Raw genomic sequence first — 27,198 nt, 5'->3', positions numbered from 1 at the left:
CGTTAACTCGAATTAATCGGAAAAATCAGCTAATCGCCCAACCCTAGTAGCTACTAGGGCTAGCTGTGTCGTTACTATCGGAGACACCGTGTGAATTTAATGTTTTACATTACACTAGTGGTAAAACTTCTTTTTCCACTTGAATGGGGAACAGGCATCTGCGACACAACCGTGCATAATCCCGACGTTTTGATACAGCCCGTGGATCTGAATTGATTTTACAGTCGTCCCTGATAAAGTGTTCATTGGCTGAATGTTTTGTTCCTGCTGTGAAACAATTCCCGAAATGTTTGTCACTGTGGAGACAGACTGTTTGTCTCGCTACCAACATCTTCTTCTTTTCCTCATATTGTGTTAAATGGCTTTAGCGGAAAGTTTGGTTGTTGTTGTCATGAATTTGGGAAGCTGCAGTCTGCTATCATGCTAGGTCGTCTGTCACAAAAAGGCTGTAAGTGGTTTTGTTTTATACGTACACAAGCAACCTGTAGATCTATGTGAGTGTGTGCGTGCATATGCATGCGCGGGTGGGCTTTCATATGTGATATGGGGGTCACCAGAATATGGGCAGAAGAAGGATTATGTTGGCGTTTTTATATGCCTGCAGGTGAAGTTTGGTCACCACGAGAGCTAATGAGCCTGCCTGCAGTGCTTACAATTACTTTACATGAAAGGAATAATAATACTTTATTACAGAGGAATGCATTCAATCTGCACAATGAGTATCGTAGGAAAAACGAACATTGCTATAATCATTTTTGCATTAACATAACTGTAATGTGAATATATTGAACCGTGCTATTAAAATGAATTAAAGACACTTTACACTGTACATGTCTTGGAGTTGAATTGTCAGTTTTTTAACAGACCACATTTTGAGCTAGTGTTTTCTTCATTGAGGCTGTGGTCAACCAGAGAGAGCTGCGGGAAGAGAGAGAACAGAGAAAAACAAAGAGGGAGTAGCGTCTAGGTCAGGGTGTCCTTACTCTGTCAGTGCAGCTGATTTTATGGCATGCCGTCTGGACACATGCCTCCATTAGTAACTGCTGTTAATGTGTATGTGGAGATGTGCCTCTGGAAGTTTGAGGCAGCTCTGTCTGTGCCTGTGTGCAGCAGCCTATTCATGTGTTTGTTGGACTTTTTAAGGAATAGTAATATTTTGACATCACCTTCTCCATTATAGTCATTATAGTATTAGCTTCAGTTAATAGGATGACTGATGTTCCTTTAAAACATGTTGACATACTTAACTATTGTGTGTGTGTGTGTGTGTGTGTGTGTCCTTCGGCTTCCCAGTCAGTTTGAATGTATTGAATGTAAGCTTTTTTTTTTTTAGTTTTTTATCATGATGGTACACATGAACTTCTTAGCAAAGGGCATTTTGATTTATATTTGTTGAAATAAACATCCACCCATCCATTTTCTGAGCCGCTTCTCCTCACTAGGATCGCGGGGGTGCTGGAGCCTATCCCAGCTGTCATCGGGCAGGAGGCGGGGTACACCCTGAACTGTTTGCCAGCCAATCGCAGGGCACATAGGAACAAACAACCATTCGCACTCACAGTCATGCCTACGGGCAATTTAGAGTCTCCAATTCATGCATGTTTTTGGGATGTGGGAGGAAACCGGAGTGCCCGGAGAAAACCCACGCAGGCACGGGGAGAACATGCAAACTCCACACAGGCGGGGCCGGGGATTAAACCCGGGTCCTCAGAACTGTGAGGCTGACGCTCTAACCAGTCGTCCACCGTGCCGCCAATTATAATATAATTATTTATAATTATAATATTAAATATTTATATAATTTCTTCCCACAAGTAAATAATACTAATTAAAACAACATTGTCAAATACCATGTTGTTGCGACTTTCAGCTTGTCCGATCATGGGTCATCACAATGAATCCCTCGCATGACTTGTTTGGCACAGTTTTTTTTTTTTTATGTCAGATGCCCTTCCAGACGCAGCCCACCCATTTTTTATCCTGGCTTCGAACTGGCCGTGAAAGGGTATTGGGGCACTGGCTGGGAATCAAACCCACGCCATCTGCATGTACCACCATACCACCAGTGCAGATACATACTGTATAGGCGTATAATACAGTAGGCTTATATTCATTTATTCAAGCAGAGGATGTATTTGCCGATTAATTGGGGTATGTTGTCTATTTGAGCGTTGCCCACTATTTGAGGAAATACAGTATGTGTTGATATTATGGCAATACATAATGTCCTTAATACGTTTGTCTCCCGGGGAGGATGCAAAGGGCAAACCTCAACTAATAAGGTTTGAGAAACTGTTTTGCTGTGGCTTGAGCATGTACTGGTTGATCATTCACCATCACTTCAGATGGAGCTAAGGCAATAAATCAAACTAGAAGGATTTAACATGTTGAATCCAAGCCTTGGAATGATTAATGACTTGATTAAGAGAATTGTATCAATACTTTTATCCCATAATCTGAACTGTCTAGTAGTCTGACCGCTAATAATATACCTGAAGACAAAGAGTTTTACAAATGGTTGATGAATCTGCTTAGCAAAGGTTATTGTGTTTTCTCAGAACACCAATGGGGAACTCCTATGCGGGCCAACTGCGGACCACACGCTTTGAGGAGGTCCTTCACAACTCTATTGAAGCATCGCTGAGGTCCAATATTGTAGTGCCTCGACCAGTTTTCTCCCAACTCTACCTGGAGGCAGAGGAGCCTTTGGCACATAATGGTGAGTTACGCTGACACCCATGTGAGACTTTCACAATTACTCTGAAATTGTGTGTGAATCTTGCCCAAAAAAATGCCAAAATGCTAAAAAAATAAAAGGAAATTAATTGAAAACCATAATGCTTGTTTTTGTCTCAAAGCATCACCAAATAGCATATTAGTACAGCACGCGTGGCTGTGATCACTATCGGGCAGTGATTCCCAACCACTATACGTGAGAAGTCATAAGGTGTGCTGCGAGAAATTATCTACTTTTACTTAACTTGTCCAAGAATTGATATTTATTTACCTCAAATAATGTATCTTTGTTCATCTGTCTATGCCAGTGACGTATGGTGACAGGCAATACAATTAAATACTTCCATTAGATGTCAGAAGGTACAATTAACAATTGTCTGTCTACAAGTTGCACGGTGGCCGACTGTTTAGAGCGTCAGCCTCACAGTTCTGAGGAGCGGGGTTCAATCCCCGGCCCCGCCTGTGTGGAGTTTGCATGTTCTCCCCGTACCTGTGTGGGTTTTCTCCGGGCACTCCGGTTTCCTCCCACATCCCAAAAACATGCATTAATTGAAGACTCTAAATTGCCCGTAGGTCTGACTGTGCTTGTGAATGGTTGTTTGTTTGTATGTGCCCTGTGATTGGCTGGCAACCAGTTCAGGGTGTACCCCGCCTCCTGCCCGATCCATTTTCTGAGCCGCTACTCCTCACTAGGGTCGCGGGCGTGCTGGAGTCTATCCCAGCTGTCATGAGGCAGGAGGCGGGATACACCGTGAACTGGTTGCCAGCCAATCGCAGGGCACATACAAACAAACAACCATCCGTACTCACATTCACACCTACGGGCAATTTTGAGTCTCCAATTCATGCATGTTTTTGGGATGTGGGAGGAAACCGGAGTGCCCGAAGAAAACCCACGCGGGCACGGGGAGAACATCCAAACTCCACACAGGCGGGGCCGGGGATTGAAACCCGGTCCTCAGAACTGTGAGGCTAACGCTGTAACCAGTTGTCCACCGTGCCCAGTAGCAGTAATTCAAACTTAAAAGTAATATGACACAGTTGGCTACTATATCCTGTCTTGAAGTCACCATAAAATTCTTGTAAGTTTAAATACCATAGATGTAGCGGTAAACACATTATAAGTAAGCCCATTTGTCTGTATATAGTAGCGATGCACTGCCGATACTCTGAAAAATTATGCGATACTACGACACAGATTCCACTTTAACAGCATGACATATAACTTCCAAGCGTCTGAAGTCGGAGCCACGTCAGCTGTGTGGAGATACTGAAAGGTAAAAATGGATGACAAAAAAAAAAAAAAAAGGACAAACTCCTCCCGGGTGGCGGCGGACCATCCGGCGAGGACCAAATTTCTTGAGCCATGCCGCTTGCCCCGGTGTTCAGACTGAAACCAGATAACTGAAATGCCTTGTGTTACAGGCTACATTTAAGTAAAATGTGGGGCAAGACTTAGAAAATCAAGTAGTTGGATGTTAAAATATCCGTAATGACAAGTTATCACCCTAAAAAGTTTATATTGCCGTGAAACTTATGCCATGTTCAAGAAAATTTTGTTTTGTGTTTCTGAACAGTATTTAATAAAGTAAAATGCATTGTCATCACAATTAAATGACATAGTGGCATTAGCAAGAATTACTGTAAGTACTCAAATGTAAGTACTGTACTTGTTCTCATTCTCAGTCTGAAAAGAAGTGGTATTGGTGCATCTTGAGTATATAAAGCATTTCCTAAAAATATTGGTGGTACACTGGATCTTTATAATTATCCTGAAAAATTAAGGGGGGGGGGGGGTAATCCAAATATGCATTGCGTAAAAAAAACTAAAACATAAAATGTTTCAACTTTTTTCCCTTCATGTCCATCATCAACAGGCCGCACGGAGAATGATGCTGAGGATGATGAAGATGGGTCGGAATCTAACAGTCCTCCAATACCTTATCAGATGAAACCCCCACCTGAGGGATGCTGCACCACAGACGGTTTGTGCACATTTTGTACAGGTCAAGTTTACTCATTACGATCTGCAAGGCAAGCCAGTTCTATGTTAAAAATAACAAGTCTCCCTCCCTACAGGCTTCTGTCAGGCAGGCAGGGATCTGCGTCTCTCGTCACTGGCATCAGACTCCTTGGACGTGTCGCCAGGATTCATGCTGATCGGGCTGAAGTCCCCTTCGCTCCCCGATAGCCTGCTGGTGGGCGCCGTCGACCATCGTTTCCTGCCGGATGAACGGGGTCACAACGCTCTTCTGGGTAAGACAGAAGTGTTTTCCCATAGATGCAGCTGGGAAGCCATCATTATATGCTCATTCATACCCATGTGCTTCCCTGCAGGCTTCTCTGGGAACTGCATCGGCTGTGGAGAAAAGGGGTTCCGCTACTTCACAGACTTCGCCAACCACATTAACCTGAAACTCAGCACCCAGCCGAAGAAACAGAAGCACTTAAAGTTCCATCTGTACCGAAACAGCCAAGGTGTGCTGGTTAAAGGATCTCCCATCTGCTGGAGAGGACACGGTAAGATTGTCTCAGATGTCGGAATTGAAGACGTTTACTTAGATGTAAAACAAATTTCACCGTATTGTGTTACAACTCAGAAAATGGGGAGTTCCACCATGTGAAAAATATATGGAGTGTGAGGGTAAAATAAATCATCAGAATATCCATGTGGATTGGATTACACTCATTGCACATCACACTGGCTCATCATACTTGCTTTAAAAGCACCACAGTTGCCGTCAAGTTATTGCCATACTCATGTTGATCTTTTTATTAGTAGATAACTGCAATAATATTACCTGTTCAGGTGGACTGGTAGTAAAAGCTTAAGGCCAGGTTAACGGTCAGATGGAAACCATGGCCTGAAGGTCATGACAGCACCCTCTCGTGAGAGGACACAATCTAAATCAGCAGTTCATAAACCCTACAAATGCAAAATCCCCTTTTTAAGATAAATACACATATACTAAATTTGAGGGAAATCATTCAATAAAAACGTATACTTAATCTGAAAACCTCCCCAAATCCAGGTTTTCTCTCACCAATGGGATTTGATGATTGGTCACAAATAAAGTGAATTAAAAAATTCATTCATTAAATCCTCATATTTTAATATTGTCATGCACCACAGTGAAGTGAGTCTCCCCCCCCCGCACCCCTCCCCACTCCACCCCCATGCACACTAATATAGTTGTAAAATATATCTGTTGTGTTTCAGATGGCCGGATAAGGCAGATGAGCTCCAGCCTCTCAGAGCTTCATGCGACATCAGACGAACGGCCATCGAGTGTGGCGTTGATGCGTTCCTCACATGCAGCTGGCAGCTACACAGGTGAAGTATCACAACAAAACAGTCATTTAAACGGAGTTCAATTCCTCCCACATCTTGTTGACATTCATCTTAAAGGGACAGTGTTAGACTCAGAAGGTGCTGAGTGATAACAAATTACATCATTGGACGACTTCTTGTCTATATACAGCAGCGTCTCATGCAAATGGCGTTCCTCAAATCTCCGATACACCACACCCACTGCCAAATGGCATCAGTCCTGCTTCTTCAATCGCGCAGACGGTGATAAATCATTCAGGACCAGGGAGACCATCAGCAACAGGTACTGTATGTGCACGCTGATAAATTGTTATGTCAGAAATAACAGGAAGACAAATTAAAATGCCTATCATAACACGTTTGGAATTTTCATGGCTTCTACCCATATTTGTGGGCAACTTAATTGAAACATGATGTAACTGTGAGATTGTCTTTGCCTCATAAATTCTAAAGTTGGTTCTGTATCATGTGCATCGACAGTAAGTGTAGCCATTGTGTCTGCTCTCATTAACCCCCTGGGTTTGTTCACACCTCTGAAAAGAAGGGGAGCAGCCCCCTGTGTTATAACGCCACTGCTGTAGGGAGAAGCCAGCTGCATTGTGTTGGGGATTGTCTTTTGTCTGCCTTATTTTATTTGCCAACACTTGAGGCACTAAAAATTTCCTTTTCACTTTCTTCTCTCTCCCTCGCTCAGTGGCCTCCATAAACCAGGGTTGTAAAATGCACACTGAATAAAAAGGATTCCTTCCTGTCAATGTTTTTATTTTTCATGACTTCTCTAACAAGTGGGACTTTTTGACTCCACTCTCCATCACTGCATTTCAACAGATGGTTATGTGGTGGAGGAAGAGGCAGGTTAATACATAAAATACTACTGCTTCTATATAAGCTCACCCTAAAACAATATAAATGTTTGTAGTATTGCTGTCAACTAATTCTCAACAAAACTATACCCTAGCTATCATTGCTAACATTTGAAAGCCTTCAGAAGGAGAATAAGATGTTGTTGTTGTTGTTTTGTTAAATTAAAACAAATACTTTATCTTCTGTCCTGCAGGGATGCAGACAAATGCTGGACCCCCGAAAAAGAGGCACAAGGGTTGGTCCCCTGAATCAGGTGCCAATTCTTTGTCAGAGAACACAGGGAAGGCACCACCATCGTCATCAGTCTTGCCATCATCAACAGTTATCACCAATGGAGCCAGATTAGGTAAATAAAATGTTGTAAATTAAGATACGGTAATTTGATGCTATAGTAATACTTATATAAATATTTGTTGTGATCTCACACACATCCAGATACCTCTGCCACACTGTGTTGCTCACAGAGGTCCTCAACCACACTTTCTCCCTCTGGCCTGTCTGTAGCTGTGCCTGATCAGCTGTTACACACTTGTGGACTAAAACCTGTCATCTTTAAAGGTCAGATACATTCATATTAATGACGCTGTATAGGGCAGGGCTCACCAAAATATTGGAAACTGAGATGTACTTCTTGGGTACTGATTAATGTCAAGGGCTACCAGTACTTCTGAAATACAGTCAAAAATGTGCCCAAATTACCTTTAATTTTTAATCATTAATAATTAGTGATATTAATCTATGTGAAGAAGACACTGATCATGTTAATAATTATCAACAATAATTTAACAAGGTAGGGAACATAAATATCAATATGCAACACTATTGCTACAAATCTCTGCAGGCGTTCACATTGTCAAATTATCACTTCTACAATATTCCTAGGAAATCACAATGTCCCATCACTGGTGAGGGGTTTTGGAACACGCCTGCAGGCTACACATGTGGTCCTTTGGGGGCTACCTGGTGCTCACAGGCACCATGTTGGTGCCCCCTGGGAGTTGTCAATCAATGAATGTCTTTGTAAAAATCATCAAGACACCAATTCTTACATGAATTTTGTGAAAGGTTTTATCTGTATAACTTTTCTGGACACAGGTCATGGTCCTCTCCCTCAACTGACTGGCAATTTTAATGAAGTGCTCATCAGCTCTCTGCTGCAAAGTTGTTACCTGAGCTCTCAGACCCTCCCCAGAGTTTACCAACACTATGGGCCCTCACCCATTCAGCCACTGTCAACTGAGATGCAGATCCTCCTCACTGTCTACTACCTTGTTCAGCTCGGTTAGTGTCACACACACTTTAATAATGCACATCAGGATGCAAAAAAATATTTTTTTTATTTTTCTATTATATTGTTGTTGTTACCCTCAATGGCCACTAGATGGAAAGCTGGCACTGTATCGTAGAAGAAATTAGTTATTCAATTAAAAAAGATAATTTAATCTAAAACTGCAATTTTAAAACTATTGGAAGGTCTCATAAAAAAAAATCAAGTTCTAGATTTAAAGTACTCCTGTTTTCCATTAAGCTATTGTAAATTGTTTGAATGAACATGTTTCCTCCATGCTTGTGATTTCTGTCCTTCTCACCCACATTTGCAAGGCCCCGAGCAAGTGCCCCTGATTGAGGACTTGGAGCAAATATTCATGAGGTCATGGAGGGAGTCCCACCTCAGTGAAATCAGACATAATCAACAACCTCAAACACCGGCGTCCCAAGGGAGGCACTATGGAATTGAGGTTAATTTCTCATTTATGTACAGTCATGGCGAAAACCCCCAGGGGTGCCAGTGTTTTTGAAGATAGTAACCTGCTTTTCTTGGGTCTCCAGGCACCTCCTACCCTTCCAGGGCTCCCTCAGCATCTTGGCTTAGCACCACAGCAGCCTCTGACACCCAGCCAACTTCCCTGGCTCGCCCAGCTGGCTGCGTCGTCTTGTGGGGCGGGGGTGGTGGTGTTGGGGGAGCATGTTGGATCTTTGGCTCAGGGCCTTCAGCAGATGTTTAGCAAGTTGATGGAGGGACGGTTCAAAAACACAAACTACATAGTCGTCATTGTGACTGCTTCCGGGCATGAAACACAGTCCTGTGTGGTAGTTACAGGTGGGAGTTTGTGTCTTTAAAGCTATCATCCACAAAAAAAATATATATAAAATTTTCACCAAAGCCACTGCAAGAGTAGATAACAGAATGCTGATTAAGCTTATCACCTTCTGACACATCTTGCTGTAGTTTTCAATATTTGTATTTTTTTTATATATTTCATGACTATCCTATACATTCCCACTCCTTGGTGGTGCTCTAACATTTTAGACAAAAACAGATTTGTCTTGGCATCGCCTTTTCCTCGGTGGAGAGCACTGAAGAAAAAAACAAAAAGGTAGTGCTAGGTTGGAAAGTGGAGGAGGAGGCCGGACAAGCATTTAGCCTTCGTCATATCGAAGTGTTGAAGGCTTTGTTGTAATGCTGAATTCCAGAGTTAGGGGGCGCTATAAAACGTACATTTTAGCTTTAAAGGTCAGAGGACAAACATGTTATGTGGTCAGTTAAAATTCATATTTGCATTGTTTATATGTAATACATGCACGTCACTTCCAGCAAGTTGGCAACTATAGTTTAGCTAAAAATTAGGTTTTGATTACGTGTATTGAGCACTCCCCGAACATACCCGAAGCTCGAGACACCGGGTTGTCGTTACTCTATCCACTACAAAGGCTACCAGAAGTGATGTTGCAATTGACAAACACAGCGTGCTACACTCTATACGCAATTGCGAGCAAAGTGTTGGAATATGAGGAGTAGGAGGAGGATTTCGACATACAGGAGCACCCAACTGGACTTGGCATCGTCAAACCGTACATATTTGAGCCGATCAGGAGGTCGGAACCTGACGGTGACGACGACGAGCAGCCAAGTAGCACATCTAGAACAGAAAAAAAGAGTGGCCATTGGCTCAATCTGTCAGCATGTCTTTTTATCCAGTCATGGCTAGAAATAATGACACCCCAGGGATGCAAATATTTTTTAGCACGACTGTACGTATTATATATTCATATGTTTCAGTGACACGGCATGAGCTTTTACATAGTATGCAGTATTCCTATATATTGTGTGCCCCTCGTTCGAGTAGCGTTATAACACGCCGCACAGAAAGTCTTTGCTGTGTCTGTTGGCTTATCATATCGGCAAAAGTACAGACGACAGTACTGAAAAGTACTGTGTGAGTCTTTTTTTCCTACTCCCCAATGCAGAGTAACCATAATAGAGTCTTCGGTATATACAAGGAAATCCGCACCTCTTGTCTGCGCCGCTTCGACGCTGCACCGTGGCGGCTGCGAGATTTAGTTCTCTTGCTGGCGGTTGAGGTCCCGATGGCTGCTGGAAAAATAGTTGGCACCGCAGCTGGTTTCAGCCTCTGCCTAACTACACCTGTGTATCCAAGTCTTTCTCAAAATACGCCGGTTCGAAGTGATCAGCACAGAGTTTGGAATGCTTACTAGGCATCCATAGCTGACCATGTTTCTTCCCCTGTCTATTGTCTTTCCCTATCCACTGGTCATACCTTTTTCACTTGAAAAGCCCCAAAAAACATTTGTAAAACCAATTGCCACAAACCATTATGAAATCGCAAAATCATACGACCACACATACAAGGACGGGAACAACAGCATGGAACGATAGCACACAACGCCGAATAAACAGGCTGTTCGGCTCGTGTTACGTCACAGCGGCGGATAGAGCCGAAGACCAGAAGGCGCTAGATGCGAAGAGCAGAAGGCGCCTTCTGAATCATATTTATCGATTTAACTGCTGTATATCTGCTATATAATCACTTCAAAATGGCAGATGTGGTTTGTAAAGGGGTTCTAGAGTTATCAAGAACATTTTTAACATCTTTGTCCTCTGAACTTTAAACAATTTTGTCAAACTTAAAAATAACATACATTAGGTGTATTTTTGTGTTTCTGGTACAGGTAAACACCAGTGTCGAGCTTTGGCAGAGAATATGTTCTCTCCCAATGAAGGTTTGAGAGAAATCAATTACCAGCTTTCCTCTGGTGAAGCCCAGGAGCTCATCCAGTTCTGCAGTTCCCTTGGGCAAGGTGTGCTTGACTCTCTTCCTGGGAATGTATGAGTCTTTGTTGTGTTTATTTTGTGGATGTTCTGTTCTGTTACAATTTGTACAATGATATGATGTCTCGACTACATACGCACTGACGTGAGTAGATGGGGCGTTTTGAATGCCAGCATCTAACTTCCTGTTTCACAGATGGTGATATGGATTCCCTACTGGACAGTGCAACCTTGGACAACAATGAACCCTCTCCCTTATCCAGCAGTCAGGAATCTACTGAAGAAAAGAGTGTGAAAAACACCCACAGTCCAAAAGCCTCACACAGCCCTAAGGATAGAGTTTTGACTCCTAAAGAAACTTGCTCCGGTGAGACATATTACTGTGAAGTTCATTTTAAGCCTTTTCAAAAAGCGCTCGCTCAGTATGAGAGGTCCACACGGCACCGCAACCAATGCCGACCATGCCCAAATTTGAAAGTGCTGATGAAGCATTTTACAAGGAAGTAACTGTGTCTTTTTCTGCTGGTAGACGAGTAGACCGCACCTTAGCAATTATTTATTTGTCAGTGTCACAAAAGAAAGCCCTGGCTTTGCTTATTTTAAGGATGAGGAGGAGAAGAGCACCAGCAGCAAAAAAACAAAAATAGATAAAAGGGGATGGGTTCATCCCATACTAATTTCACGGCAGCATCACGGAGAATTTAAGCTCTTTGTGAGCCACAGTTCCACGAAGAGCGCTTTGAGGTGTATTTCAGTCTGAGCAGGGAGCAGTTTGAAAGCTCCCTGCAAAGATGTCTCGGTATATAATTTTTCTATTGTCCCAACGCTTGATCGAGACTGTACAAATCTGCCAAAATAATACTCAGAAATCACTCCACCGGTAAAAGGCGCTTTGTGACGTCACCGCGACGCCGCTCTCGAATAGAAAATGTTTCTATTCCGCGACACGACATTCTGTAATCCCGCCCCCTTATCACATACTCCATAAATAGGAACGTTGACGGCGCGCTGCACGTTGGCAAGTGTGTTGTCAAAAGGTGTTTACTGCACTATTTTTTACTTTCCTTACCATATGAACGCCTGTGTGTTCATGCATGTAGAGTTCTCTGTGGAGTGGCGCGACATCCGGCCCATCCAGTTGGCTGTAGCCAGAAAGTTGCTGTCTCACGTTTGCGCCATAGCAGACTCCAGCACACAGAACCTGGACCTTGTGTCCTTTGACAGGGTCAGCTTCCTCATCCTGGTCCCTCCCTCTGAGGTCACGTTTCAACAGACAGTTCTCCACCTGTGGAGCTCCGGTTAGTGACATGTTTCTACACATTTCCCCTCAGCCCCCTTTTGACTGTTTTTCCGTTCATGTTGACTTGAATCTTGGATTTCAGGTGTTCTTCAGGAACTTGGGACTCTCGAACAAGAGTGTGTGTCTCAGCGGCAAGCTGAGCGCTACGTGGTCAAGATGGATCAAAGTGCTCAAGTGCGAGTTGACAGCCTTATTCAGGAGGCACACAGCAACTCCTACACGCTTTATATCTTGGTCCACGACCACGCCCACTGGGACATCAGCAGGTCTGTGGAATACAGAAAAGACAAGCAGAGTTGAATTCAATAAGAATCTTACTTTTAGACATTAAAGATATGGTATGTGTCCTTTTCTCTCTGCTTTTCAGTGCCTCGTACTATAGCACAGACTCAGGATTGGGACTAGTAGACCAGCTACTGAATTCCAGAAAGGTCAGAGATGCTCCCAACATCCTGATTCTTCATGTTACATCCTTCCCGTTCGCTCTGCAGACGCAATTCACACGCATCAGCCCCTATAACGAGATCCACTGGCCCTCTTCATTCAGTAATGTAAGATTTCATTCTGGGTGTGCTAATAAAACATACAATAGATCCAGCAGAAGCACACTGTAACCCTTTGGTGCGTGTGTGTGTGTGTGTGTGTGTGTGTGTCTAGGATGTGGACCTGTATCATGAGAGAACATGCTACTTTGGTGTATCCGAACTTTTAGAGTCGACACGGTCAGGAAGCAGCCTGCCTCTGATGCGATGCGATTCTTCTTTTGAGAGCATGGCATCTGCCCTGGAGGAAAGGTACACACTGTCAATAAAAACGTTATATGTGTAGGTGCTTAACATATCAGATAGGTAGAAGCCGTTTTTCTCTTTCCCTCAGGTTTCCAAAGCTGCACAGTGCTGTAATCCGAACCACAGTTCTTATCCACCACTACTGCGCAGCACTGATGGCTGTGTCTGGAAGAATCGGCGGCTCACACAATCTCCACAAACACACGTCTGTGGAGACGCTGGGCATCGTGCAGGCGCTCCTCAGTGCCGCCCAGCAATGCCCCGCCCACCACGGTCACATGATCCTGCTGCGGATACCCTCTCTGGCTCTGGCAGCCTGGGCGCATCGACGGCTGTCCCGAGTGAGGAGACAGCTGGGTCTTGAGGAGAGCTTTGAGATCATACTGGGCAATCCAAGCCAACCGCTGAATATTGGACACAGCTTTATTGATCAGATTAAGGTATGCAAAAATAGTATCGTAAGTAACAAGACAGACATCTTAAACAGTTCATTACACAGTCAAAGATTAGTTTCCCTAAGTCTTAATTATTTTTCATCCAAAGGCATTTTGGGCAATTCTATGGTTCCGACTTTGTGGGAACTGTTTTATGTTGTATCATCTTTTCCCACGTTTTCTTCACTTTGTATTTTTTCTGTCAGATGTAAAACTTCCACATATGTGTGTTTGCTTTATGTAGCTATGGCTAAAAATCCAAGAAGCTGATTGGGTTCCTCGTACTTACCTGGAGCTTGAAGCTCTCCCCTGCATTCTGATCCTGTCGGGATCTGAACCTCAAGGAGAATCACTTCCCAGGTTGGAGCACTGCGACAAAAACAGTAGACCCCGTTGCTTTTCATCTGAAAGTCTAAAACAATCAATAAATAGTAAATTCAGTCAATCTCTGATCTACATTATTCTAACAGGTCGCTGAAGTACTGTGACCTTCGAGTGATAAGTTGCTCTTATCTGCAACGTACCACTGTCGAACAAGAGTTGGGACTAGCAGCATACCTGCTGAAGACGGAGTCTCGGTCCCCGCACAACCCGGGGCCAGGAAGTGACCTGCTGGAGAGTGATGCCGAAAAACTCAGCAGCACTGACATTGAGGAAGAGGAGAGCCAGGAAAATGGTAGTCAATGAAAATTGTTATTGATATAACAATTATTGCTGTTTTGAACAACTTTAATTTTTAGTTTGATGATTTATTTAATCAAAAAGGAGTGAGTGTAGTGATGTGTTCCTCTTTCCTTTCCATCTAGAAAGCTCCCCTGTGTCCTCCCACCAGCCAAATCAGTCAAGCCCAGATGTTGGCACATTAGACCCATTCCCTACCCAGAGCAGCACATCTACATCTCCAAATGTCCCCAAAAGCACAATGGACACCATCCCACCGCCCTCGCAAGCTCAGACTCAACCTCCTGCCCAATCTTCTTCTCAGTCATTTTTATACCCTCAGCTCTCACTAATTCACCCAAGCCAGTCTCTCACCCAGACGTATTCCCTGGTCCAACCCATTTTCCAGACACTAGCCCAAACAAACTCCCAACCTTACTTCCAAACACTCCCACAGCACCAAGTATCTCACCCGCCACCCCAACCGCTGGCTCCTGTCGTCCGGCCTCGTCGTCACCCCTCCAAATCCACCTCCTCCAGCTCGTCGTCGCCTCGAGCCTCCTCTCCCCACCTGAGTTGCTCCTGGGCACGGGGAGTGAGTCGCCCACCCTCTGTGCTCCTCCCTCGCTCGCTTTACGACATCATTACAGCAAACGATGGCAGCGGCCTTCCACGATGTACCTCCTTCCTGCCGCATATGTCTGTAGCATGGGCCAGCAGCTTCCGGTGAGTCTACTCTACTAACTTTATTATTAGCTGAAATGTTAAAAAAAAAAAATTAATTCTCCTTCTTCATTTAGCAGTTAGGGACAGCAAGTCCTCCTCAGCCTAAATTTACAACCTAAATTCTAATATTTGTTACATCATGAAATTGTATTAACCTTTTCACAAGTCTGTTCTCTCCATTTCATAACTTTTCCCTTCTGCATGTAGATAATAGTTTTTTTTTTTGTCCAATCAGATTTCAACCTCAATGTGCCGCCATGTCATCTAATCTGCCCCAGGGCCTTCAGAATCAGTAGCGTTGGCCGATGTAAATGAAACTATATTCGCAATGGGACTGGTTCTTTGACCAATCAGATTTCAAATTCATCCTCACAAGGCCAGAGCGCTGACATCAGCATTTCTCCCTCCTCTAATTCAGTCAGAGCAAAACGTATTACAGCCAGCTTCAACAAGCAAAAGTTCTATACACAATAACTGTACTTTTAATAATCCGCACCTGGTGAGGATGATGTATTTTTGTTAAATGTGGTTGTTATGTTATTAGATAAACATTGATTCAGAACTGCTCCAAATGAAGCACATGGCACAGTTGCATGCTGTTATACTGCAATTTTGTAAAATATTGATGGCTTCTATAATTGGGACCTGATAGTAGTGGTATGAAAAGGTGGATTAAGTTGGGTAAATCCCTACTGAGGGCCCAGGTACCAAAATGCACGGCCTGCTACTGCCTTTTAGTCACACCAAAATGAAAAGGGTTCTGCAATGTTTTACATTTTGCCTGCTACTAAAAAAGCTGTGAGTAAATCTTAATTTCTGTATTGGAAAATTTGGATGATTAATCTTCTATCAAAAAGACAGCGTTAAAGAAAATTCATTCAAAACTAATGTCTTTGTGTGCAGGCCTTTGTTGAGTAAGATGATGACGTGCACAGAACAGTCGCTGTACTATCGCCAGTGGACGGTCCCACGCCCGTACCACATGGACAGCAACAATCGCACCGAAGGACGCAGCGACAACTTTCACCCTCGCAGGCTGCTCCTCAGTGGACCCCCACAGGTAATTCTTTGTTTTTCTCACTGAGGGCTCTATTTTCGTAGACGCCGCTTCTGCGGCATAGCGCAAAAACTGGCGTGTCTTGATTTCTAAATCCACCGGCTTGGGCCCGTCTATGAAATTACGAAAACCTGGACTAACCCGCCTCTGCACAGATTTACACCTGCGAATTTCCCTTCTTTTCACTGTGATGTCACCGACCAGGTGGGTAAGACTGGCGCGTACCTGCACTTTCTTGGTATTCTGTCTCGGATGCTGATCAGGCTGATGGAGGTGGATATCTACAATGAAGAGGAAATACATTTCAGTGAGTACATCAGCAGATCAAAATAAATAAATAATTACAGGAGAGTTGTGTTAAAGTGGTCTTTGTGCATACGTTTTGTGCTTTTGGGTGTCCAAAAAGACGGGGTGCAGTACAACCCAGCCAACGCCTTGTGGCCCGACCCAGACGTTGTGAAGACTTTACCCTTTGACTACACAGTCCATGACCCCAAATATGATGACATCAGCTTGGTCTACTGCCCTGGATATAAACCAGCTTCTGATGGTAGGCACAGTCTGACAAATATAGACCATCGTGCACAAGGGAACATATAAATATTCAAATACTTAACAACCGCATTTCTAATTGTGTATTTCATAATGTTGTCATAAAAGTATCATGTTTTTTTGTTGCCATTGCAAGCCAATCCTGTGCACCAGGAGGATGTGTGCCTCAGGAGGCGCACAACCAGGATCAAACTGTCCAAGTATGCGGCCTTTAACACTTATCACCATTGTGAACAGTGCCATCTGTACTTAGGCTTCAATCCCAGATACCAGGTCAACATCACACAAGCAAACACTACATATATTTTTCATTTTTTATTTTCAAAAGTGGTCAATGTCAAAACGTTTGCCTCTTAAATCCCAATCTAGATATATGAGTCTACGCTACACGCCTTCACATTCACCCATCTGCTACTCGGAGAAGAGATCCAGCTCTACTTCATCATTCCCAAGTCCAAAGAGCACTACTTTAGTTTCAACCAACCTGGAGGCCAACTGGAAGGAATGCGGCTGCCTCTCGCCGCAGACCGGGTCAGTCAGTGGACAACATGCTTGTTTATTGATACTGGTGTTAAAAATTGTGAATTATGTAACACCATATAGTTTTTAAAATGTTTGGACTTGCTGTGCAAGGAAAGCCAGAAGTCACTTCAATTCTCAGTGAGAGCCTCCTGGGACGCCATCCGGCGTCCCAGGAGGGGGAAGCAGTGCACCATCAACACAGTGTATGGTGGGAATGGGGCGCTGCTGACCTCGACTCGGAACGTTGTGAGTTGGTGGGGTGAATACTTTGAAGACCTCCTCAATTCCACCGACACTCCTTCCCATGAGGAAGCAGAGTCTGGGTTCTCTGAGGCGGGCTCTCCTATCTCTGGGGTTGAGGTCACCGAGGTGGTTAAAAAGCTCCTCGGTGGCAAGGCCCCGGGGTTGGATGAGATTCGCCCAGAGTTCCTAAAGGCTCTGGTTGTTGTCCTGGTTGACTAATCAATTATCAGATCAACCAGAAATAAATATTAAACTAAACTCTGCAACATCGCGTGGACATTGGGGACAGTGCCTCTGGATTGGCAGACTGGGGTGGTGGTCCCCCTTTTTAAAAATGGGAACCGGAGAGTGTGTTCCAACTACTCCTCAGCCTCCCTGGTAAGGTCTATTCAGGGGTGCTGGAGAGGAGGGTCCGTTGGGAGGTCGAATCTCAGATTCAGGAAGAGCAGTGTGGTTTTCGCCCTGGCCGTGGAACAGTGGACCAGCGCTACACCCTCGGCAGGGTCCTCGAGGGTACATGGCAGTTTGCCCAACCAGTCTACAAGTGTTTTGTGGGCTTGGAGAAGGCGTTTGACTGTGTCCCTCCTGTGGGGGGTGCTTCGGGAGTATGGGGTACCGAACCCCCTGATATGGGCTGTTCGATCCCTGTACGACCGGAGTCAGAGTTTGGTCCGCATTGCCGCCGGCAGTAAGTCGGACTCGTTTCCGGTGAGGGTTGGACTCCGCCAAAGCTGCCCTTCGTCACCGATTCTGTTCATAACTTTTATGGACAGAATTTCTAGGCGCAGCCGAGGCGTAGAGGGGTCCGGTTTGGTGGCCTCAGTATTGCATCACGGCTTTTTGCAGATGATGTGGTTCTGTTGGCTTCATCAAGCCGTGACCTCCAACTCTCACTGGAGCAGTTTGCAGCCGAGTGTGAAGCGGCTGGGATGAGAATCATCACCTCCAAATCTGAGACCATGGTCCTCAGTCGGAAGAGTGTGGCGTGCCCTCTCCAGGTCGGGGTTGGGATCCTGCCCCAAGTGGAGGAGTTCAAGTATCTTGGGGTCTTGTTCACGAGTGAGGGAAGAATGGAACGGGAGATCGACAGACGGATCGGTGCAGCTTCTGCAGTGATGCGGACTTTGTATCGGTCCGTTGTGGTAAAGAAGGAGCTAAGCCGAAAGACGAAGAGAAAATAGATAGATGGATGGATGGATGGATGGATGGATGGTGGTGGTGCTGTAGTTTATTATATTGTAAGCCTAACAGAACCCCAAATGATGTAATGCAGTACTAGTGTACTATTGTTGAATAAGCAATAACAAAAAGTGCATTATAAAAGTTTAGATTATTTCATTTTGACGCTTTATATTGGATGCTGTTATATTGTGTATTTGGACAAGTTGTGACCGGTGTGTCGATGTAAGAAGAAAGCAACTCAGTCATTAAAATCAATGTTTACCTTATGTATTATTGAAACGTCATGTCAGCAATTTTATGGTGCATACACATATACAGTATGATAAGCAAACGTCGGATCCCTGGCGGATTACATGTTACATTGTCATCGAGAACAGTGATTTCCCGTAGAAATTTGGTGGGCGTGTATAGGCCTAACTTCTAAGTATCGTGGTAAAAGCAGCATCACTACTGTATGCAACTACAAAGTGCAATTTCTATTGAAATGTCATGGAAATGCAGAGAAGCTGATGCTGAATTTAAATGCTGTTTACTGGATTGGACATGAATTTGATATGTTGAAAATAGAAGAAAAAAGATGTAAAGAGCATAAATATTAATTTGTAAAAAAAAAAAAAAAAAAAAAATCACAATGTGAACTCCTTAATAAAGTAGGAATGTTTAGAATGTTGAACATTTAGAAATAGTGAATTTGTTCAATTCCCCCATTCACTTGAATGTTTTTTTTTTGTTGTTATGGGAAAAGGGAAAATTAGTTCTGAATGAGTTGACTAGTTTGACGTCGCAATGGTTAGAACGTGGAAGTTACTCTTCAGCATTCAATGCTCACTACATCATGTCGTTCTTTCATCAGAGCCCGGACTGCATCAAGAGTCCAATCTTTACTCCAACCACGGGGCGCCATGAGCACGGTCTCTTCAACCTGTACCATGCGATGGATGGAGCCTCACACCTCCATATACTGGTGATCAAAGAGTACGAAATGGCGGTCTACAAGAAGTACTGGCCCAACCACATCCTGCTCGTGCTGCCTCCTGTCTTCAATGGAGCTGGGATAGGTACGCATGTTGCTGTAACACCAGTCCAAACTTTCTTCATCGTGCATCTTTTAAAAAGTGATTTTGTTTTATCTTTTGTTTTGTTTTTCCAGGAGCTGCTCACTTCCTGATTAAAGAGCTCTCGTACCACAATCTGGAACTGGAGCGCAGCCGTCGGCAGGAGGGCAGCGGCCCGACGGGTGACGTCTGGCCCTTCGTTATTCTGGCGGATGACTCGTGCGTGATGTGGAACGCAGTCGACTTCGACGCACGCAAGTACATGCTCACACATTTTGTACGTTCATACACTGCAATGAGTCTCACAGTGTGGTACGGGTACTACTAGTGGTACGCAGGCTCCCTCTAGTGGTACGTGAAACAATCGCTGCCTAAGTACCAACCAGTTGTATTTAACTTTTAAATGAAGAATATTTGCATTTAATCTTGAAGAATTGTGTGATTTTCAACACTTATTAAATGTACATTTTTGTTTAACTTTATGTTCAGTAAAGTTTTATTTTATCAGTATTTATGCACAATTTCTTTACTATATTTAAACACAGTGTTAATGTTCAAACTGTACTTTGAACATTAACAAACTTTTAGGAATAAACCCTCTGTCTCATTTTTGATGAACACTTAGCCCTACAACACTTACTTAGTATTTTTTAGGTGGCACTTGGTGTAAAAAAAAAAAATTGATAAGCACGCCAAAAGTCACGGTTTGGTGTATACCTTGGTTTGAAGTTGCTGGTTCATTTCACGCTCATGACATTTTAAAATGAAACAAAAATTGCATAAAGCTTTTCTGATTCTGTGCAACAGTAAAGTTTGAACATTGTGATATTTGTTTCTTTAATAAAAACACTAGTAATGGCATTTGTTAATGCTTTGGCTCCTCTGCAGGAAAGGGTATTTAAAGATGAAGTTTCGTTTGTGACACTTATTTTATTTTTTTGTGTGTGTGCTACTCGTCAGAAGCTGAGCAGCACCCCGTTTGTTTACAGACTAAGCTTGTGGCTGGAGCAAGAGCCAGTTACACTTCTTGTCCCTTACCTAATATGTTCTGTGAAGGAACCCTAATAGTTGCTCTGTCATATTACATAATTGAGCCTGCATTTACAGTAATTATTATCATTTCTCTGCTGGGTAATTAGTTTTGAACAGAGGTCAAGGAAAAATTGTGGCACGCTTCCACGGGCCACATAAAATGTGACTTTGACACCTGTGATCTACAGGAATGCATTATGATTGCTTACGATGATGCTTAGCAATCTTTTTGCCTCTTTGTCTGCTGCTGCTTAGTGGTCCAGTGGAACACGGCGCGTCGCTGAAGCAGGTGTTGCAGCACATGGAAGACTGTCCACACCTGGCCCACTACGGCCTGTGTGGGATTAGAAAGTGGAGCAGTCGTGTCCTCACAGGTCAGCATTCATAACGATTGATGACAAATAATGAATTGCAATGACATTAATCTGTTCCAGTACCCCGAAAAACAATCTTTTTTTTAATTACGTTTTTAATAAAGAAAAATAGCACTCTATTGTAAAATATTCTGTGAATATAAAAACATTATAAAACATAATAAAGGAGAATGTAAAGAAAGTTTGATTTATACAGTGTAAGAAAGATGAAATGCACTTTCTCTCTCTCTCTCTCTCACACACACACACACACACACACATGCTGTACTACAGTCATGTGTTGATGTGTGCCTTCACGGTTAAGATTATAATTTTCAGTGTCTCCGCCATGCTCCTTGTGAGTATTTTCATTTTGTGTGTTGGATTATTTTTTTTGCCCCATTCAATAAATTGTATTGGTGACTGCTGCTCTGCTTTATTTCTTTCCTCTTAAGCTCACTTGTAACAAAATGTTTGGGTCCCAACACAAGGCAAAAAAAACAACCAAGTGACTGCTCGTAACTCGAAAAACTCCTAAATTGGGGCACTCGTAAGTCAAGCTACTACTTTATTAATAGCTTCCACCATAAATGTACCACAAACTATGATTCAAAAACACTTTATTATTTTGAAATCATCTCGCCAATACCCTTAAAATACATTTGTATATTTGATTTGGAAAAATGCACCAGCAAAACTGCAGACGTGGCGGAGACTCTCCCTAACTTCTGTTAACAACCCAGGCTAAATTTAGCCTGGGCTTTGTTCCCATCTTGTGACATCTTGGGGCATTACAAAAAGAGCACAAAATTATGCAAACAGATTAATTCTAATAATGTGAATGACATTTCATAATTTATTTCCTTTATATAGGTATTTCCATTATACTTTACTGTTATTCAAGGTTTGATTTTTGGGGGGGGGGTTCAGATCAACCAGAAAATTCATAGTTTTTTAGGACTTAAAAGTGGAGTGTGTTCTCTTGCATCCAGATCCTAACACGAGGGAGCCTTTCTCCAGAGGTCACCTCCATGACTTCCTCCTTCTCAACGTGGACCGGAGTCAGAACGTCCAGTACGACCAGAACCGCTTCACGTGTCACGACGTCGACTTCACCCTGCGGCTGCACAGCGCCGGTGTGCTCATCTGCCGCTTTAACAACTTCAGCGTCATGAAGAAGCAGATCGCCATCGGAGGATACCGGACATTTATCATCAAGACAAAGGTAATGATGCATAAACATCCATCCAACCGTTTTCTGTATGATTTCATGTCCTTTTTAATACTAATGAGAGGAAAAATGTCCACAGATGACGGACGTTCCCACTTCAGTGGGGCCCTCGCAGTACGTCTGTGCCCCTGACAGCAAGCACCTGTTCCTGGCCACCCCGGCTCAGCTCCTCCTTGAAAAATATCTCCAACACACCAGCCACAAGCTCTTCCCTCTCAGCACCAAGAACTACGAACACCCGGTCCTGTCTGTGGACTGTTATATCAACCTTGGCCCTGAGGTATACGCACAATACATAGCTGGTACTTTTTTTTTTTTTTTGTAATCGACCTATTTTTGCCTATTTTTAATATACAAGGTGGGACAAAAGGCGGCACGGTGGGGACTGGTTAGCACGTCTGCCTCACAGTTCTGGGGATCGGGGTTCAAATCCCGGCCACGCCTGTGTGGCGTTTGCACGTTCTCTCCATCCCTGCATGGTTTTTCTCCGGGCACTCCGGTTTCCTCCCACATCCCAAAAACATGCACGGTAGGTTAATTGAAGACTCTAAATTGTCCGTAGGTGTCAATGTGAGTGCGAATGGTTGTTTGTTTCTATGTGCCCCGCGATTGGCTGGCGACCGGTTCGGGGTGTACTCCGCCTCTCGCCTGAAGATAGCTGGGATAGGCTCCAGCACGCCCGCGACACTAGTGAGGATATGCGTTACAGAAAATGGATGGATGGATGGAAGGTGGGCCAAAAGTATGGACAGTAAACCCCCGTTTATCACGGGGGTATTTTTTTTTTTATTAGATATATTTTAAAGCTGTATGACCCTCCCCATACTCTGATTAATCTTCCCCGCACTCCTATTAACCTCTACCATAGTCCTATAAACACTTTCTATATTCTTAAACACATTTTAAACTCTTAAACACTCAGTAACGCACAGTAGTACTGTACATTTATGTAAAAAAAATGTCCTTGTAATATGTTTTCATGAATTTTTCTTTTGCTTTTTTGTTTACAGTTTCAATGTTTTGGGCGAGGAAGCATTTATTTTACCACAAAACAATTACAGCATACAGTTAAAATCCTGCGATATGGCGAATTATGCGCGATGTGAATATGAAAAAAAAATCGACAATGCACTGAATCTGCAATAGGTAAAGCGCAGTCGACTGAGGGAACACATTATGCACACACACAAAAATCTTCTTTCCCGGCATCTTTTCCTTTCTGACCTCCTTCTTTCCTTCCTCTCTTGCTTCCTGACCTCCTTCCCTCAGAGTTGCTTTTTATTTTTCCATCGTTTTTTCGCTGACCCTACTTTTCTGCCTTCCTTCTTTTGTTCCTACCGTCCCTCCTTCATTTCTGGCATCCTTCTTTTCTTCCTTCTTTCCTTCCTGCCTTCCTTCCTTCAGACCCACTTTTTATAAATTCATCCTGCTGCATCCTGCTCTCCAGAAGAAAGGAAGGCAGAACATTTTGTTTGAGCAAATCCCAATTTGCTGCCTTTCTTCATTCCCTCCTTCCTTTCGACACACCTGTTTTTATTCATGTATTTGTAGATCCTTTTCCTTCACATAAACTTTCTTTTCTGCCTGCCTTCCTTCCTTTTTTCCTTCTTCCTTCCACCTCAGACCTTTCTCGTTCTTTCCTCCCTTCCCTCCTACCTTCCTTCATTGCCCCCTTCCTTCCTCTCCCCCTTTTTATTTGACCTCCTTCCGCCCTTTGCTTAAAAGTACATTTCTGCCTTCTTTTCTTCGGTACCTGTCCAATACTGCTTTAGAAGCAATTTTTTTGTCCCTGACTCAAATGTTTTGCCATTATTCATGTGTAAACCTGTTTAAAAAAAAAAAAAAAAAAGCATGTTACAGTAATTTCAAAATTAGGCTTTACACGATCAGGATTTTTGGGGCCGATCACCGATCAGTGTGTTTAAAAAAACGATAACCGGTCACCGATCCCATCACAAGATGGAGCAATGTGTCTATTTAAATGACCTGTTCATTTACTGTATATACTTGTGTACTTAATTGTTCAAAAATATATATATATTTACAATAAATAATGTGTCTTTGTTCCTCTATTTATGCCAGTGAGGCATAGTGACAGACAGAACAAATGAATGGTCTTCTATTAGATGGCAGGAAGTACATACAGTAATTAATGTATCGACTTTTTGTGACATTTTTGTTTGCTGGTGTGCCGTGAGATTTTTCAATTGTAAAATATGTGCCTTGGCTCCATAAAGGTTGGAAATCACTGCTCCAGTCAGATCGTGTATTCTAATCAGTCAGGTTAAACCAACGTTACAACGTGACAGAAGTAATGGATGCTAACTTACTGTGATTAAATTATTCACCCACACCAATACTTTACAGCATGATTCGACAGAACGGCGGCATGTTTACGTACAACCTTTAGCGCTAGCACTAGCTTGCTAGGCTACATAACGTTTTTGTTGCCTGCTTGCGAGCCGTATCGTATTCAAAGTATGTGAACAGACCTTAAGCGAGCCTTCAACGAACGTCCTCTCCTGTCCTGAGCACCGGTGACCACCAAGACACGTTTTTCCCCATTTTGTCCTTATAATACCGTCGGCGCGATTCGCTCTTGTTGTCGTGGCCACGGTAACGAGTGTATCCGGTCGCATTTGAGTTGACAAGATGAAGCCCGGTGATCGTAAGAAAACGGGATGCGGTGGTATCAGAATACAAGATTTTATTGCAGTAGTCTGACAGTGCAATCGTGAAACAGCAAATTTGTTTTGTAGTCTAAACCGGGCATTACGTGTTGCCCGTCTCCGACGTGTTGTCTGTCCCGCACCGCCGACATGATTATTATTATTATTTTTTTTAAGAACTTTATTGGCCATCCGATATTTACAGTACTACGTCAAACGACACTCGACAAGGCTGAAAATAAACTAGCTTTTGGATTCAAATATACTGTGCGCGATGGCGACGCAGAGTTAATGTCTTTTGCGGAGCCGGTCAATGACGTCATTGATCGGATCGGCGAATTATGACATTTAATCCGATCAACCGATCACCTTAAAATGCTAATTGTCGGTCGATGCCGATCAGGCCGATGAAATCGGTGTAAAGTCTATTAAAAATGCATACCTACAGTACTTTTGGCCCACCCTGTATAAACAACTCCAGTTCAAAAAAGTTATTTCTGAGTACGTTTTCCGGCTGCTAGGTATAAAGAGAATCAGCGCATTACGTTGCAGTTTCTGATTGTACTGCAGTGCACCATAACTTGGAGTATACAGTATGTGACATCACACTACTGCCTCCGCCTCGCAGGTGACCGTGTGTTTTGTGAGTTCAAGACCTCACTCCGTCAACATCTGCACCACAGGCCTGCTCTTCAGCGGCCTTCTCCTCTGTTTCGCCGACGCCTTCGTGACCCCCAGCTTCCTCAAGAAGTTCACCTTCCTCAAAGGTACACGTGCCGTCCAACTAATGACATTCAAACACAAAAATACATTTAGAACGAGTCAACGAAGTCCGCTTGGGAGTCATTGCTCGTCTCTGCCTCACTGCAGGCGCGACTCTGTGTGTGATCAGCGCAGATCGCAGCTCCTTGAGGCAGACGGTCGGCAGGCTGGAGCTGGAAGAGGAGTGGCGGTTCCGGCTCAGCGACGAATTCCAGACGGCCAATGCCAAGGAGGACCGGCCCCTCTTCTTCCTGACGGGAAAACATATATGACATTAAACAAACAAGAAAGAGATTATCCTGTTCATGAAAACCTCGGCATAACGCATTGTTTACATGCGTGATATGTGCTCAGAACTGAAAACCGTCATTTGTAATCCCTTGAAGAAACTCAACCAAATTGGGGATTTATTGGTGTATTTGCAGGGAGCCTATGTTTGCAATAACATTTGTGTGAAAGGTGATGCTCTGACAAAAAAAAAAAAAAAAAAAAAAAGCATGTTCTTGGAAAATAATTCATTGATGAATGTAATATAGTGCTTCACATCTTTTTGTGTACTTTCCTCCTACTGTAAATGTATGTGAGAAAATGATGCAGGTAAAGTGTGTGCAATGTCTTGATGCAATATTCTGCAGCCTTTCTGCAGATTTTTAATGATCGACACAATCATTCATTTTAATGAGGGTAGCCGATTTTTTGGCAACGTTTTTTTTTTTTTTTTACACATATGTACATGTATTTGCATGTTAATTATTTTAAAATCATTTTGAGTACTTATTTTCTGCATGTGTAAGACAGTGGGTGTTTACTCTTGGTTGGGATGTAGACTTTGTTTGTAACATTTGATTATTTTCGGACTGTAAATTGCATGTCACAATGTACAGCTTTGAATGCTTGAGTTGTATAAATGTACAGATATTGTTAACTTTGAATGTGTTGTTGATGATGTGTTGAATTCACAGCCTTATTCCAAAATGGATTAAATTAATTTTAACCGTCAAATTCTAAACACAACATCGTAAATGACGACAATGTAAAGAAAGGTTTTGGGAGATTTTTGCCAATGTATTAAAAAAATAAATAAATAAATAAGAAATCACATTTACTTAATATACCGTAAGTATTCATAGCCTTCGCTAAATACTTTGTTGTTGCCCCAATGCAAAATCACCACTGTCACTGTAATACTAAGTATTTTCTATCCACACTAACACTTTCCATCGCTATTTAATCACACTGTGAGCTAGTATGTATTGCGTTTGACACTTTAATAATAGATGTCAGCCTCTTTGTGGGTGTGCTGAGCTTCAAGTCTGAGTGAGCAGTTGCTGCGTTGTGTAATACTGGCATCAGCAAATGCGCTTCAATGTAGACTGAGTGACGTCAGAAGGATCCTCAAGCTTTCTCACATTACCTTCTAGTAGTCCATTACCAGACTGCACTTGGAGGTCAATTTTGTCCTAAACACTTGCTGTATTTGTTGCAAACGCAATTCCATCACAGGACTTCACATAGAAACATTTGCACAACTAAATCACATTGGGCCCAAACAGCAAAAATCTTATGACTACATTATAAATCAATGTCATTCTTATTATAGTGACATTTAAAAACAAAACAACAAAGATG

General features: G+C 43.1%; 1 protein-coding gene across 1 annotated transcript; it reads left to right on the top strand.

Moving 5' to 3' along the window:
• The first annotated feature begins 2,565 nt into the window (after positions 1 to 2,565).
• Positions 2,566 to 25,841, top strand: greb1 (growth regulating estrogen receptor binding 1). Its single transcript, XM_061701475.1, has 34 exons — positions 2,566 to 2,719; positions 4,614 to 4,721; positions 4,816 to 4,992; positions 5,074 to 5,264; position 5,380; positions 5,957 to 6,070; positions 6,219 to 6,350; positions 7,125 to 7,277; positions 7,367 to 7,489; positions 8,027 to 8,212; positions 8,534 to 8,670; positions 8,762 to 9,032; positions 10,904 to 11,032; positions 11,200 to 11,370; positions 12,104 to 12,301; positions 12,386 to 12,569; positions 12,671 to 12,854; positions 12,961 to 13,097; positions 13,180 to 13,531; positions 13,770 to 13,885; positions 13,996 to 14,204; positions 14,332 to 14,911; positions 15,815 to 15,971; positions 16,173 to 16,270; positions 16,358 to 16,518; positions 16,657 to 16,793; positions 16,890 to 17,051; positions 19,321 to 19,525; positions 19,618 to 19,795; positions 20,810 to 20,928; positions 21,900 to 22,132; positions 22,218 to 22,418; positions 25,436 to 25,574; positions 25,678 to 25,841. Exons 1-34 carry the CDS (start codon positions 2,566 to 2,568, stop codon positions 25,839 to 25,841), a joined length of 5,961 nt encoding a protein of 1,986 aa, XP_061557459.1.
• Positions 25,842 to 27,198: the final 1,357 nt, after the last annotated feature.

Source organism: Phycodurus eques, chromosome 2 (genome assembly GCF_024500275.1).
Source record: "Phycodurus eques isolate BA_2022a chromosome 2, UOR_Pequ_1.1, whole genome shotgun sequence".
NCBI classification, from domain to species: Eukaryota; Metazoa; Chordata; class Actinopteri; order Syngnathiformes; family Syngnathidae; genus Phycodurus; species Phycodurus eques.
This window is presented reverse-complemented; position numbering and strand designations above follow the sequence as displayed.